This window comes from Physeter macrocephalus, chromosome 4 (assembly GCF_002837175.3).
Source record: "Physeter macrocephalus isolate SW-GA chromosome 4, ASM283717v5, whole genome shotgun sequence".
Lineage (NCBI taxonomy): Eukaryota > Metazoa > Chordata > Mammalia > Artiodactyla > Physeteridae > Physeter > Physeter macrocephalus.
The window spans coordinates 45,388,399-45,401,035 of NC_041217.1; the positions used below are offsets into that span (position 1 = coordinate 45,388,399).

Genomic DNA, 12,637 nt, shown 5'->3' on the forward strand with positions numbered 1-12,637 from the left:
TCTGAGGGTTGCCTTTTTGTCTTGTTTATGGTTTCCTTTGCTGTGCAAAAGCTTTTAAGTTTCATTAGGTCCCATTTGTTTATTTTTGTTTTTATTTCCATTTCTCTAGGAGGTGGGTCAAAAAGGATCTTGCTGTGATTTATGTCATAGAGTGTTCTGCCTATGTTTTCCTCTAAGAGTTTTATAGTGTCTGGCCTTACATTTAGGTCTTTAATCCATTTTGAGTTTATTTTTGTGTATGGTGTTGAGTGTTCTAACTTCATTCTTTTACATGTAGCTGTCCCGTTTTCCCAGCACCACTTATTGAAGAGGCTGTCTTTTCTCCGTTGTATATTCTTGCCTCCTTTGTCACAGATTAGGTGAGAGAAGTGATTTTATTCTCATTATATTTTGAAGATAAAACTAGCAAGACTTGCCAGAGAATGGGATGTAGGACCTGAAATTGAAGGCTCAAGTATGACTTGAGAGCTCAAGTATGCTTGGCCTGAGCAATTAAGAAAATGAGGTGACCATTCACAGAGCTGGAGAATAACTGGAAGAACTGATTTGGTGTGCAAGGATGAGAAATCAGGAGGTTTTTTTGGTTGTTTGTTTTTCAGACAAGCTGAATTTGATTTGCTTATCAGACATCGAAGCAAAGGCAGAGTCTGGAGCTCAGAGATATGGTGGAACTTAAGGTATAGATTTGGGAGTCACTGGTAACAGGTGGTACTTAAAACCTGTGGCTTTAGGATATCTGGCAAAGAAGTTGCCCAAGGTGCATAATCAAGCAAATTTAAAAATCACTGCATTAGGTCAAGTTCTCACGCAGCGGACTGGGATATTTGTTCCTATTTAATTAAGCACCTAAATAATTCCAGGCTTCCACTTAGACACTCTTTTTTTAAGTGGAGTATTTTATTTTATTATTATTATTTTGGCTGTGCTGTGCTGCTTGTGGGAGCTTAGTTCCCTGACCAGCGATTGAACCCTAGCCTCGGCAGTGAAAGCGCCGGGAGTCCTAACTACTGGGCCACCAGGGAACTCCCTAGACACTTTTTAAAAAACTTGAGGTATAACTAAACAAAATGCACAGATCTTAGGAGTTCATTCTATGAATTTTTTTAAAAATTTACAGACAGCATACATTTAAAAAAATATTTTCTTGGCCTCTTTTTTAAATCTTTTTTATTTTTTCTGGTCTTAGTTGTGGCATGTGGGATATTTCATTGCAGCGCAGGCTCTTCCTTGTGGTGTGAGGGTTTCTCTCTAGCTGTGGCATGAGGATGGACTTTCTCTCTCTAGTGGTGTGGCCTCTGTAGTTTGCAGCACCACGGGCTTTAGCTGAGGCCCGCGGGCTCAGCTGCCCCACAGCATGTGGGATCTTAGTTCCCCACCCAGGGATCAAACCTGTGTCCCCTGCATTGGAAGGCAGATTCTTTATCACTGGACCACCAGAAAGTCCCCGTTCTGTGAATTCTGACAATTGCATGTATCAGTGTAATGCTTCTATCATCTCTGGAAAATTCCCTCCTGGGCCTACTTAAATATAACTTTTAGTTAACTATAACATACAAAAGAAACTACACAAATTACAGCTCAGTGAAATTTCTACAAAGTGAACACATCTGTAACCAGCATCCAAAGAAAGAAAACAGAACGTTACTTGAACCTCAAAAGTCCCCTTGTGGCTCCTTTCTGTCATTGTCCTCCCCACTTAAGGAAAGACTAACCCGATTTTGAATGTCTCGCAGTTTTAGACTTCATTTTATTAAATGGAACCAAAAGAGAAGAACTTCTCTGTCTGGCTTCTTTCCCTTTAACGTCACGTTTGAGATTCATGCACGTTGTACGTAGCTGTAATTTGTTTTTGTGCTGTACTTCAGATTCTTTACTACTATAATGGTCAGCCTGCCTTTTTCTAGTCCTTTTTTCCTCCTCTGACGTGCTGATTCTAATCGCTACCTCGGGCGATATATTAAGCTGAGTGTGGACTATTTGACTTCTCCGGGGTTACTGTTTATGTTCTTAACGGGGCTGCAGACGTTTTCAGTCGGCCAGAGGCTAAAACAGTCTGAAAAGGGGGGTTCTCAAGGGCTTTACATAGCGGGATTGCGGGAGCCAGAACAGGAGCAGAAGGCAGCCCCAGCAAAGCTCAGCCCACATTTTCTTTGGCGAATAGGCTCACTTAAACCGAATCCAAACCTGGGTGACAACTAGAGACTCGCAGAATGGTCGGTAAAGGTACTAGGGAAGTCCTTCAACAGTCTAGGAGGGGAAACCGGGACCCCAAATGAGGTGACACATGGAGGTAGGTGCCCGCTATATTAGACGCTTACTCCCCCGCGGGGTTACTGGGTCCCGTCACATGGCCAACGCAACCCCACCTCCTCCCGCAATCCATGATGACGTCACCACGTCGTACAGGCTAAATCATGACGTCTCCAGAGCGCCAGCAGTCACTGAAAATAAAACTGTTCCCTTCAGGACCCGGCACACTTAACGTTCTCATTCTGTCCCGTCTTAGCATAAACAGGCTTCCTTTTCTTCCGTTTTTTGTCCTTTTCTCGCACTTCACATATTAACCTGACACAAAATGGCCGCCTCGATGGCACTGGGTCCTAGAGAGCACGGAAACAGCCGACTCTCTAGTCAACTTCCGGCTTGGATCCCCGAAGATCAGTGCGTGATTTCCGGGGTTGGGTTATGGTACGGAAAAGCAGCGGTTCTGAGCTGCGACTTCGCAGCCGGGACCTACGGGGTCAAAGTATACTACGTACAGTTGCCCGGGCGTGGAGGTAGAGGCGGTTCTCTTCTCGAACTTCCGGTTTGATCGCGAGAGTTGAGCGTTGCTAAGAGGCGGGGTGGGCGGGGCGGGGCGGGGCCGGGCGAGGCGGGGCGGGGCGGGGCTGAGCCCTGCAGGCGGTGCTTGGGCCCGGGGGGCGGTCTCGACGGACTCGCGAAGGTTCCAGAGGCGCCGCGTGCGGGAGGCGGGCCGAGATCTCGCGCAGGGTCGGGTGTTCCCTCAGGCCGCGGCCACTGTGAAAGGTGCCGGTGCGGTCTGCGCTCGGGGTGAGCGCGGTCGGTGCGGCGTTTCCTGTTCTCGCCCCTGCGCCGCTGCAGCTGGGGCCTTCCCTGACGCAGCCAGAGCATGGCTTCAACTGTGGAGGAGGTAAGGTATCCGGCCTCATCTTCCTCGCTCGGCCTTGCTGGAGCTTTCCACTCCGTCTCCCGCCCCACCGCCGTTTCCCGTGCGGAGTTGCCCAGCGGCCGCACGCGGCACCTGTCTGTCGCACCGCCTTCCTGCGTGTTCGGGTTCCCGCGCTTCCCCTCGGCCTCCCACCCGCCCAGCTGCAGCCGCCCCGTTGCCGCCCTGGCCACTGCGGGCCGCGGGGCCTTCGCTTTCCCCGGAAAGTTGACGATCAACGCCCCGGGCTCAGCCTTGGTCGGCGGTGTAGGTGAGCGGGGGTGTGTGTCGTGGTTCCCGGCGGCAGGTAGGTCCGATGGTGGACCTGAGGGCTGGTCACCTTCACGTTATCCTCAGGCCTTTTCCGCCCGCGTTACACTAGCCTGAGGACGTGAAGCATCGTTAAATTAAAGCTGATTACAAAAACTGAGTGTCGTTCCATGGTAGAGGGCAGTTGGAAGGTGAGAAGTCTTCGGTCCCAGCACTTAAATTCTCTTAGTCATCTTTTCTCTACACAGACTTTGGGCAAGTTATGATGCTTCTCTGGGCCACAGTATCCTTTTCATAGGGTTGTAAAGACCAAGTAATACCTCTAAATGTTCAAAACAGTGCTATAAACAATCTGCTATAGGCGTTTTTAAAAATAAATAAATTGGAAAGTTAGTTGTAACTAGTGGTGGGAAATAGCTTTTTCTCTTTTAAGCTCTTTAAACTCTAAACAGAGGCAGCTTAACTTTTTTGGAGACTTAGTTTGCACAGTTACAGCATGGGAATAATAAACTTGGATTGCTCTTTTTTTGACTTAAGATGACAGTACTGTTATTCACAGTAAAGTGTTGGGGATCCATTGACTAGATTTGTTCTCTGGAAATCTTTTTGCTTAATATGAACAAAAGTGGGAAATCTCACATGTGACTTTTTAAGTCTGAGAATTTGCTTTAAATGAAGAAAAAGTATGTGTGTGTGTAAGTATTATTCTGGATAACTTGCCACAAGTTTGTTAGGTGTTAAAGATTGGCCTTGTGGTACCATGTGCCCTGAGGAAAGAATCTCTGAAGTGACTTAACAGTCCTACATTTGGCGTGTTCAGTATTAATCCTCTTCAAAGTAAGGGGCTTTCTAATTGCGGTGTATTCATTTAGGAACACTTTTTTTTGTTTGTTTGAGATGAAATTCAGTTTTTAACCATTTTAAAGTGTACGGTGCAATGCTTTTTAGTATATTCACAGTGTTGTGTAATCATCACCACTATATAATTTGAGAACATTTTCATCAACCCCAAAAGAAACCCATTAAGTGGCCATTAAGCAGTCACTTCCCATTACTCCTCCCCACCCAGCAGCCACCAGTCTACTTTATGCCTCTATGGATTTGCCTATTCTGAGCATTTCATACAAATGGAGATTTACAATGTGTGGCCTTTTACTTTTTGGCTTCTTTTACTTAGCATAATGTTTTCAAGTTCATCCATGGTGAAACATGTATTTCTTTTTATTGCAGAATAATCCTTTTTATGGATATACCGCATTTTGTTTATTCATAAATTGATAGACATTTGGATGATTTCCACTTTTTGGCTTTTATGAACTGTGTTGCTATGAATACTTGTGTACAGCTTTATGTGGATATACGTTTTCAAATCTCTGCGTATATATCTAGGAGTGGAATTGCAGGGTCATATGGTAACTAACTTCGAGAAACTGGTAAACTCCTTTCCAAAGTGCATCATTTTACATTCCCACAAGCAGTGTATGAAGCTTCCGATTTCTGCACATCCTCATCAACACTTGTTATTTGCTGGAGTTTGTTGTTGTTGTTCGTCATCCTAGTGGATGTGAAGTGGTGTATCATTGTGGATTTAATGTGCATTTCCTTAATGCCTGATGATGTTGAGCATCTTTTCATACGCTTGAGGGCCATTTGTCTGTCTTTGGAGAAATGTCTGCACAAGGTCTTTGCCTATTTTGAGGCACTTTGGTTTTATTGCTTCCTAGTGAAGAATTTGGAAATAGATTAGAAGAGAAAGCTTTAATGTGTTTATGGATAGGGAAAAAAGGGAGGTGTGATTTTGCATAAGGAAAACAAGTGAATGCCTAGATAAATTAGGTGAGAAATGCTGTATATAAGGCATCTTAAATATGTGTACAGGAAAAGCACCAAAGGGATCAATTTTACTGGTTTCAGATCTGCAAATAACAGAAGAACTGAGGAATTACCTTAAACAGGCCTGCTGTAAATTGCTTCAGACTTACAGTGGATATCTTATTTTTGTAGTACTGTAGAGCCAAACTGGCTGTAAAGAGGGCCTGGGGATCTCTTGCTTAATTCTCAGAGTTCTCTTCTGAGTCTCCTAGAAAAAGGATTCCTATTCCAGTCAAAAAGTAAAACCTTTTGTTTAGACTCTATACGTTTACTTTCTTCTTTTTTTTTTTTAAACTAAATCCTTACTCTGGAAACAAAATATACTAATTTAACATTTTAATTTTTTTTTCATCTTGTTATTAGAATGAATGTGAATTTTGAAAGCCATTATAACAAAAAAGATTGCTTTGAACTAAAAGTATCTTGGTTCTATGCTTGAAAGATGAGTTTGCAATTTTTTTTCTTAGTAATATGAGTTTTGGGAGGTGGGGATAGAATTTGGTCAGAAGACTGGGCACAGTTGGACTTTTTATACCAAGTTAGCAGTTAGACATAGGTGAAACAAGGGCATCTGAGTTAAATGAGATAAAAGACTTGGGATAAAAGAAAAGCATTTGTTTTTCTGTTTTGCATTTTCTAAGACTCAAGAAATCTAAAGACTTTCAAGCTGTACTTTGGGTATTATACTAAGTTACCAAGCATTTAAAGATTTTTATATTGAGCCTTACATGATCTCAGGCTATAATGCCCGTGTCTTCCTGTCAGATTGCTAGCTAGTATCAAGCCAGAATGTAAAGTCATTTTAAGAGAAATGAATCCCTTGTTTATAAAGATCTCCTGCATTTGCAGTAAGTCAGAGGGTAACTGGGAAAAAGTTCTTAAGCCCATTAATTTTCTAACAGTGCCTTTAACTCTTAAACTTAACACAATGTTGACTCTGTCTCTAGAAAGTAATAGAAATAGACTTGGGTAGGCAGTGTATTGGCATGAGAAGAAAAAAACAGGTAGCTTTTTCAGTGATCCAGGAGTGCATTGCATGTTGGATTGTTTGTCCAGGTTTTTAACCTCTACTGTGCAACCAAGTCCCAGACTTTTGACAGTAAAATTAACCAGGAGCTTTAGAACTAAGAAGTTGTCTGACTTCTTAGAAGAAGAAATATGTCTTTATTTTTTTATCTTTTGTTTTAAAAATTTAAACTTTCTTATGTGTATTATTTGGGGTAGGAAGATCAGTGAGGACCCTTCACTGACGGAAAGTAGAGTATTACCTCAGTCAGGTTGCTGTAGCATTTCACCACACTTACCATGTACTCACTCATCTCTTTTATTTCAATATTTAAAAAATTCCTAATATCTCATGACTAGGACTGGATGTTACAAGGAAATCCACAATTCCCTTTTGTTGGATTTCTTCATGTTATAATCAGAAAATGTTTATAAATCACACTCGTATCTTGTAAATAAAATGTTTTAAGACAAAGGCAGATAACAGTCTACCAAACTGGAAAAATTTGGCTTGATTACCTATTGTTACTTAAAGATTAAGTTTTCCTTTTTAAAAGAAAGGAATCTTGAGTTGTTTACAATTCAGTAGGCTGGAGGAAAGAATCCTTGTTGCTACCCAACCCTAGGAAATTTAAATGAATTTCCTGTTCTTAGCTCTTATTCAGTAAATTGAAATGACTAATATGCACAATGTCAAACTATTGTCTTATTTGTCATAGCTAACTTTTATTTTAACACAGCTACAGAAAGATCTAGAAGAGGTGAAGGTGCTGCTGGAAAAAGCCACTAGAAAAAGAGTACATGATGCCCTGACAGCTGAAAAATGCAGGATTGAGACAGAAATCAAGAACAAGATGCAGCAGAAATCACAGAGGAAAGCAGAACTTCTGGAAAATGAAAAGCCAGCTGCTGTGGTTGCTCCTATTACGACAGGATATACAGTGAAAATCAGTAATTATGGTATGACTCGCCCCTACATACAGCTCTATACAGTTCTTTCTGCCTCTGAGCAACGTATTCCTTAGTAGTGACCCACTAACAAAATCAATTTTTTAATAGTTTTGAGTGTTTGTTTTTGGTGATTCTAAAGAGAAGACCCATTAGTTCTTATTTAGTAAGATGCTTTTTAAGAGATTAAAAAGAAAATGCTGCATTCTAAAAGCTAATTAATTAATAAGAGAGCAAGATGATTAGTACAATGATGAGTAGCAGCAAGAAGGAACCTATTCTGAAATATATTCAGTATATGTGGACACAGCTTTTTGTTTTGTTTTTCTTCCTGTTTTGCATTTCTGTTTACCAAACAACCACCGATATTAACTGAGGAAGAGAATCCAGTTATATTCAAAAAACATTTTTGAGCACCTAGTATGTGCCTTTATTGTACTTGGACTTGTGGATACACAACAGTGAGCAAGACCCAATCCCTGCTCACGGTGTGGTTGGGACATAGACGTACAACTAATACCGGACCGGGGCACAAACCTGTGTCCCCTGCATCGGCAGGCGGACTCTCAACCACTGCGCCACCAGGGAAGCCCGATTATAGACTTTTTTATTTTGGAAGCAATGCAACTTGAAGTCTGAGTAATGAGCTCTCACGAGGGCAGGGACAGTCTTATTTTCTTTTGTGCTCACAATATCTAGCACACAGTAAGTACTTAATAAGTATTTCATTAACTGAATAGAGATTTATAAAGTATTATGAGAATATAGCTGATAAAGTAATTCTGCTGGAGGGGAGGAACAGTCAGGGAGAATTAGGAGAGACATTTGAGTTTAAAAGGTGAGTTCAGCAAGTATGAAGAAAAGAAGGGAATTGCATGAGCAAAGGACATGAGTAGAGACGTGAAACGCATCATGCGTTTTGGGTATTGTCATAGCAAAAAGCAGTGTGTGTGTTGTGTTTAAGTGATGTACTGCAGTACTATAGGAGATAACGCTGTGTACTTCGTTGACTATAGGAAACTGGTCTGAAGGTGGTAGGATTCTGCCCTAGTAACTAGGAACCTAGATTTGTGTTTAGGGAGAAATAGTTATCAATGTGGAAGATGGGTTGAATGGATGGGAAGAAACTAAATGAAGTACAGAACCCTCTAGAACATCTTTTTTTAAAAATTAACACTAGATTTCTATAGGACTAAGTAAGAAAAAGTCATAGTACAATAAATACGTAAATATATATTTTATTATATGATGTGCTTTTTATGTGACATTTGTGTATTTTCTGTTAGCAGAATTCATCTAGGTTAGAGACTAGCTTGATAATAAAAAAATGAAATAACTTCTAGATATTGGTAGGTTAATTAAATGGGCAGATTTGGATGAATTTGACTCTCTAAATTTATATTCTGCTTTGTCAGGGAAAGGATTTGAGGAAGCTAGGATTGCATTTGTTGAACTGCTTAGAGAAGTAGAAAGGATTATGGAATTAGCTAATACTGATTAGACAAAGCTGATGTTTAGCCATCCAGCTTGGTGGAGATTATCAATATTTAGGAGTAGGACAAAATTATATTCATAAAAAGGGGAAATGAGCTACAATTAAGTATTTAACGATCATATTGCTTACTCAAAGGAATAAAAAGAACATGGGCTTTGTGTTCAGTAAACATGGATTTGAATCCAGGTTGTTTCACTAGCTAGATGCCTAACTTTGGGTAGATTACTTAACTGCTCTGAAGCTTAATTTTTCCATCTAAAAAGTTTCTTATATCTTTATTTCTTTTGTGTTTCTATTACTAGATTTTTATCTTAGTGAGTTTTATTATGAACTGTGTGCATTTGCTATTCCAGAGATAATATCAGACTTTATTCATGGTCCATTTTTTTTTGTTGTTAACCAGGATGGGATCAGTCAGATAAGTTTGTGAAAATCTACATTACCTTAACTGGAGTTCATCAAGTCCCCACTGAGAATGTGCAGGTGCATTTCACAGAGAGGTGAGTTCTCATAATGGGGAAGACAGTGCCTTATTATGGGTTCTTTTCAGTTTCTAAAATTCTGCTTAAATTTAAAATTATCCTTTACATCTGCTTTAAAGGTTGAGTCTTATCATCTGGGATGGCCAGGTGCACATCCTAAAGTAAAACTGGCTTTATTTCCACAACGACTGAAGAGAACCAGAAAGATAAAGTGTTCACTATTGTGTTGTAGGTCATTTGATCTTTTGGTAAAGAATCTAAATGGGAAGAGTTACTCCATGATTGTGAACAATCTCTTGAAACCCATCTCTGTGGAAGGCAGTTCAAAAAAGGTAGGTTTACTTTTTTTGTTGTAATATTGTCATAATTGTCATAATATTTTTTTCATAATATTGTGAAACCTCGTGAAATTACCGGGCCAGTTTAGAATTAAGATGAACTAGAATTAATTTATCCTGCTGCCTGTTTTGTAAATAAAGTTTTATTTGAAATATCAGTGCTCATTTGTGTATGTGTTGTCTGTGGCTACTTTTGTGTTTCAGTGGCAGAGTTAAGTAGCTACAACAGACCATGTGGCCCACAAAGCCTAAAATACTAATTATCTAGCTCTTTACAGAAAAAGGTTGCCAGCTCCTGCTCTAGAAAAATAGATTTTAAACATATTGCGTTAGAATCAGGAGGGTGTTGAATAAACTGAAAATGGTTAAGAATGAGACTTGAGTTTTAATGCCAGTTTTATCACATATTAGTTGTGACCTTTGGCAGCTCACTTAATCACTTTATACCTCAGTTTTCTCATTTGTACAATGGGAATAATAATTTGTTTTACAAAATTGAAATAAACTGTCTTCGAAACAATATTCATATTTTTCATTAATTCAGATAATCCTTCTGTTCCTACCTAATTTAAATAAATGAAGTTTAATGCCCCGGTACACAGATGTGCCATTCTGTTGTCTGTGTTTACATAGAGTTATGTAGCAGCTTAAAGGTAATATTAGAATATAATTTAATGATTAACTTGTGACTCCCTGCTCCCTTCTTCATCCACTAATCACATGTTGAAGTATTACTCAAGAGTCCTAGAGTTATGTGGATCATTGTTGAAAGGGTTGTATATTCTTGCTGTTCCTGCTCACCTTCCAAACTCCCTAACCGATACTGCCTTACATGATTTTCTGCCTGTCTCTGACCCCTCTTACTGTTTTATTCTCTCCTTCAATCATCAAAATCCAGCCATTCCTCCTCTTTGTTTTCAAAGACACCAGAATCATCTCTTCCTGTGTCAACTGCCTGGAAGGCCCTCTTTCCTGGAGCTTGGGCCACAGCTCACATTTCACCCCAGAGAGGCTTTCCTAGTGAAGTTCCTTCCCCAATACTCATTAACATCCTCTTTGTCTTGATAGCACCTAGTATTTGAAGGAATTACAGTTTGTGTATGATTTTCCAGCCTATTCATAAAAGTATTACTAGCACCTAAAACGGGTCCTGTACGTAACAGTAACTTGAGGAATTGAGTAAATAATTATCTTCTAAATATTCATGCTTATCTCCATGTGTTCTAAGTTGTACCTGTTTTCCACTTTTCTTCCAGATCAAGACAGATACAGTTCTTATCTTATGTAGGAAGAAAGCCGAAAACACACGGTGGGACTACCTGACTCAGGTTGAAAAAGAATGCAAAGAGAAAGAGTGAGTCTACTTTCATTTATTTAAGAATTATAATGTATTCTTTGCTAGGGTTGTAGATGTTCATCAATAATGGAGGTGTATAGTCTGCAATTTGACCATTTACCTTCTTATGTCCTCTGACTAACCCAGTTATATCTGCTTTCACTTGTCAGAGGGCACCCGAAGAGGGCATGTATCTAGCAAGTTGCTTTTTAAGGAGGTCTTTGTACTTATGGTTGGTTCTTTTGAGCTGGTTCTTAACCCTGGGCCAGTGGTGCTGCTATATAGGTACTGTGCTCATTCTGAGAGATTCCATTTCAGTAGTTCCATAGTAGTCCAGATACCCATATATGGTTTTTTAATTCCACAGAAGTTTCTGATATATAGTTAGAATTTCACTATCACTGGTATAGAGTGAAAAAGGGAATATTTTTATTCTACTTAATAATGGCTATTCTGAAAAATGTTTATTCAAAGATACTTCCATCCTAGGTAAAACATTCCTCTGCTTTCCTGCAGTGGTAATGTACTACGTTGAGTCAATTAGCCATCCACATTTCTCTCACTCCTCCCTCCCATAGCCAGTGTGCATTTGGGATGTGGTTGGCTAAGGTGTTAGGCATTATCTGTGGAATTGCTTTTATTTTATTTTATTTTTTTATTTTTTTTTTTTTGCGGTATGTGGGCCTCTCATTGTCGTGGCCTCTCCCGTTGTGGAGCACAGGCTCCGGACGCACAGGCTCAGCGGCCATGCCTCACGGGCCCAGCCGCTCTGCGGCATGTGGGATCTTCCTGGACCGGGGCACGAACCTGTGTCCCCTGCATCGGCAGGCGGACTCTCAACCACTGCGCCACCAGGGAAGCCCTGGAATTGCTTTTAAATCTAGAATGGATTACCTGAGTATAGGAACGTGTTTTACTGTTATTGTATCCCCAGTGTCCAGTATATAATCTGGCACTTAATAAATGAGGTAAGTGAAAAATTAAGTGTAAAGTTAATGAGCCCAGTTCGCACACTGATTGAACTATAAGTGTTGACTACATTGAGGACTGTGCTTTTATACCACCAGGCCCAAAATTCATGTATCTCAGGCTTAAGAGAATGCTTTCTAATTAAAAAGTATGAGCTTCAGTATGTGTCCATATATAACATACGTTTGTTTTTTCTCAATGAAATTGTTTTTCATATTATATAAGGAAACATGCTTTTAAGAAAATTAAAAGTTCAGAAAAGTAAAAGCTTATTTCCTTACTTTTCCTGCTAAAAATTAACCTAAAATCCCATAGTCCCAAAATAACCCCTTACCGGTTTTTTTAAAAATTAATTAATTAATTAATTATTTTTGGCTGTGTTGGGGGGTCTTTGTTGCTGCACCCGGTCTTTCTCTAGTGCGTTGAGTGTGGGCTGCTCTTCGTTGCAGTGTGTGGGCTTCTCACTGCGGTGGCTTCTCTTGTGGAGCATGGGCTCTAGGGTGTGCGGGCTTCAGTAGTTGTGGCTCATGGGCCACGTGGGCTCAGTACTTGTGGCTCACAGGCTCTAGAGCGCAGGCTCAGTAGTTGTGGCGCACAGGCTTAGCTGCATGTGGGATCTTCCTGGACCAGGGCTCAAACCCGTGTCCCCTGCATTGGCAGGTGGATTCTTAACCACTGAACCACCGGGGGTTAACTGTTTTTGATGCCCATTCTTTTTTTTTTTTTTTTTTTTTTTTTTTTTTTTTTTTTTTTTTT

General features: G+C 40.3%; 1 protein-coding gene across 3 annotated transcripts in view; it reads left to right on the plus strand.

Moving 5' to 3' along the window:
* The first annotated feature begins 2,574 nt into the window (after positions 1-2,574).
* The window catches only part of CACYBP (calcyclin binding protein), an 18,004-nt gene continuing 7,941 nt past the window's right edge, over positions 2,575-12,637 (plus strand). The window contains exons 1-5 of one of the 3 annotated variants that reach the window (XM_028488594.2): positions 2,575-2,777; positions 7,054-7,273; positions 9,160-9,256; positions 9,471-9,570; positions 10,833-10,930. In XM_028488594.2, coding sequence (XP_028344395.1) covers positions 7,168-7,273; positions 9,160-9,256; positions 9,471-9,570; positions 10,833-10,930 — 401 coding nt within the window. In that variant the 5' untranslated portion in view covers positions 2,575-2,777; positions 7,054-7,167. Of the gene's footprint in view, positions 2,778-2,897; positions 3,152-3,187; positions 3,438-7,053; positions 7,274-9,159; positions 9,257-9,470; positions 9,571-10,832; positions 10,931-12,637 lie in introns of those variants that run through there. The other 2 variants (XM_024133735.2, XM_028488595.2) reach the window with 2 other exon arrangements.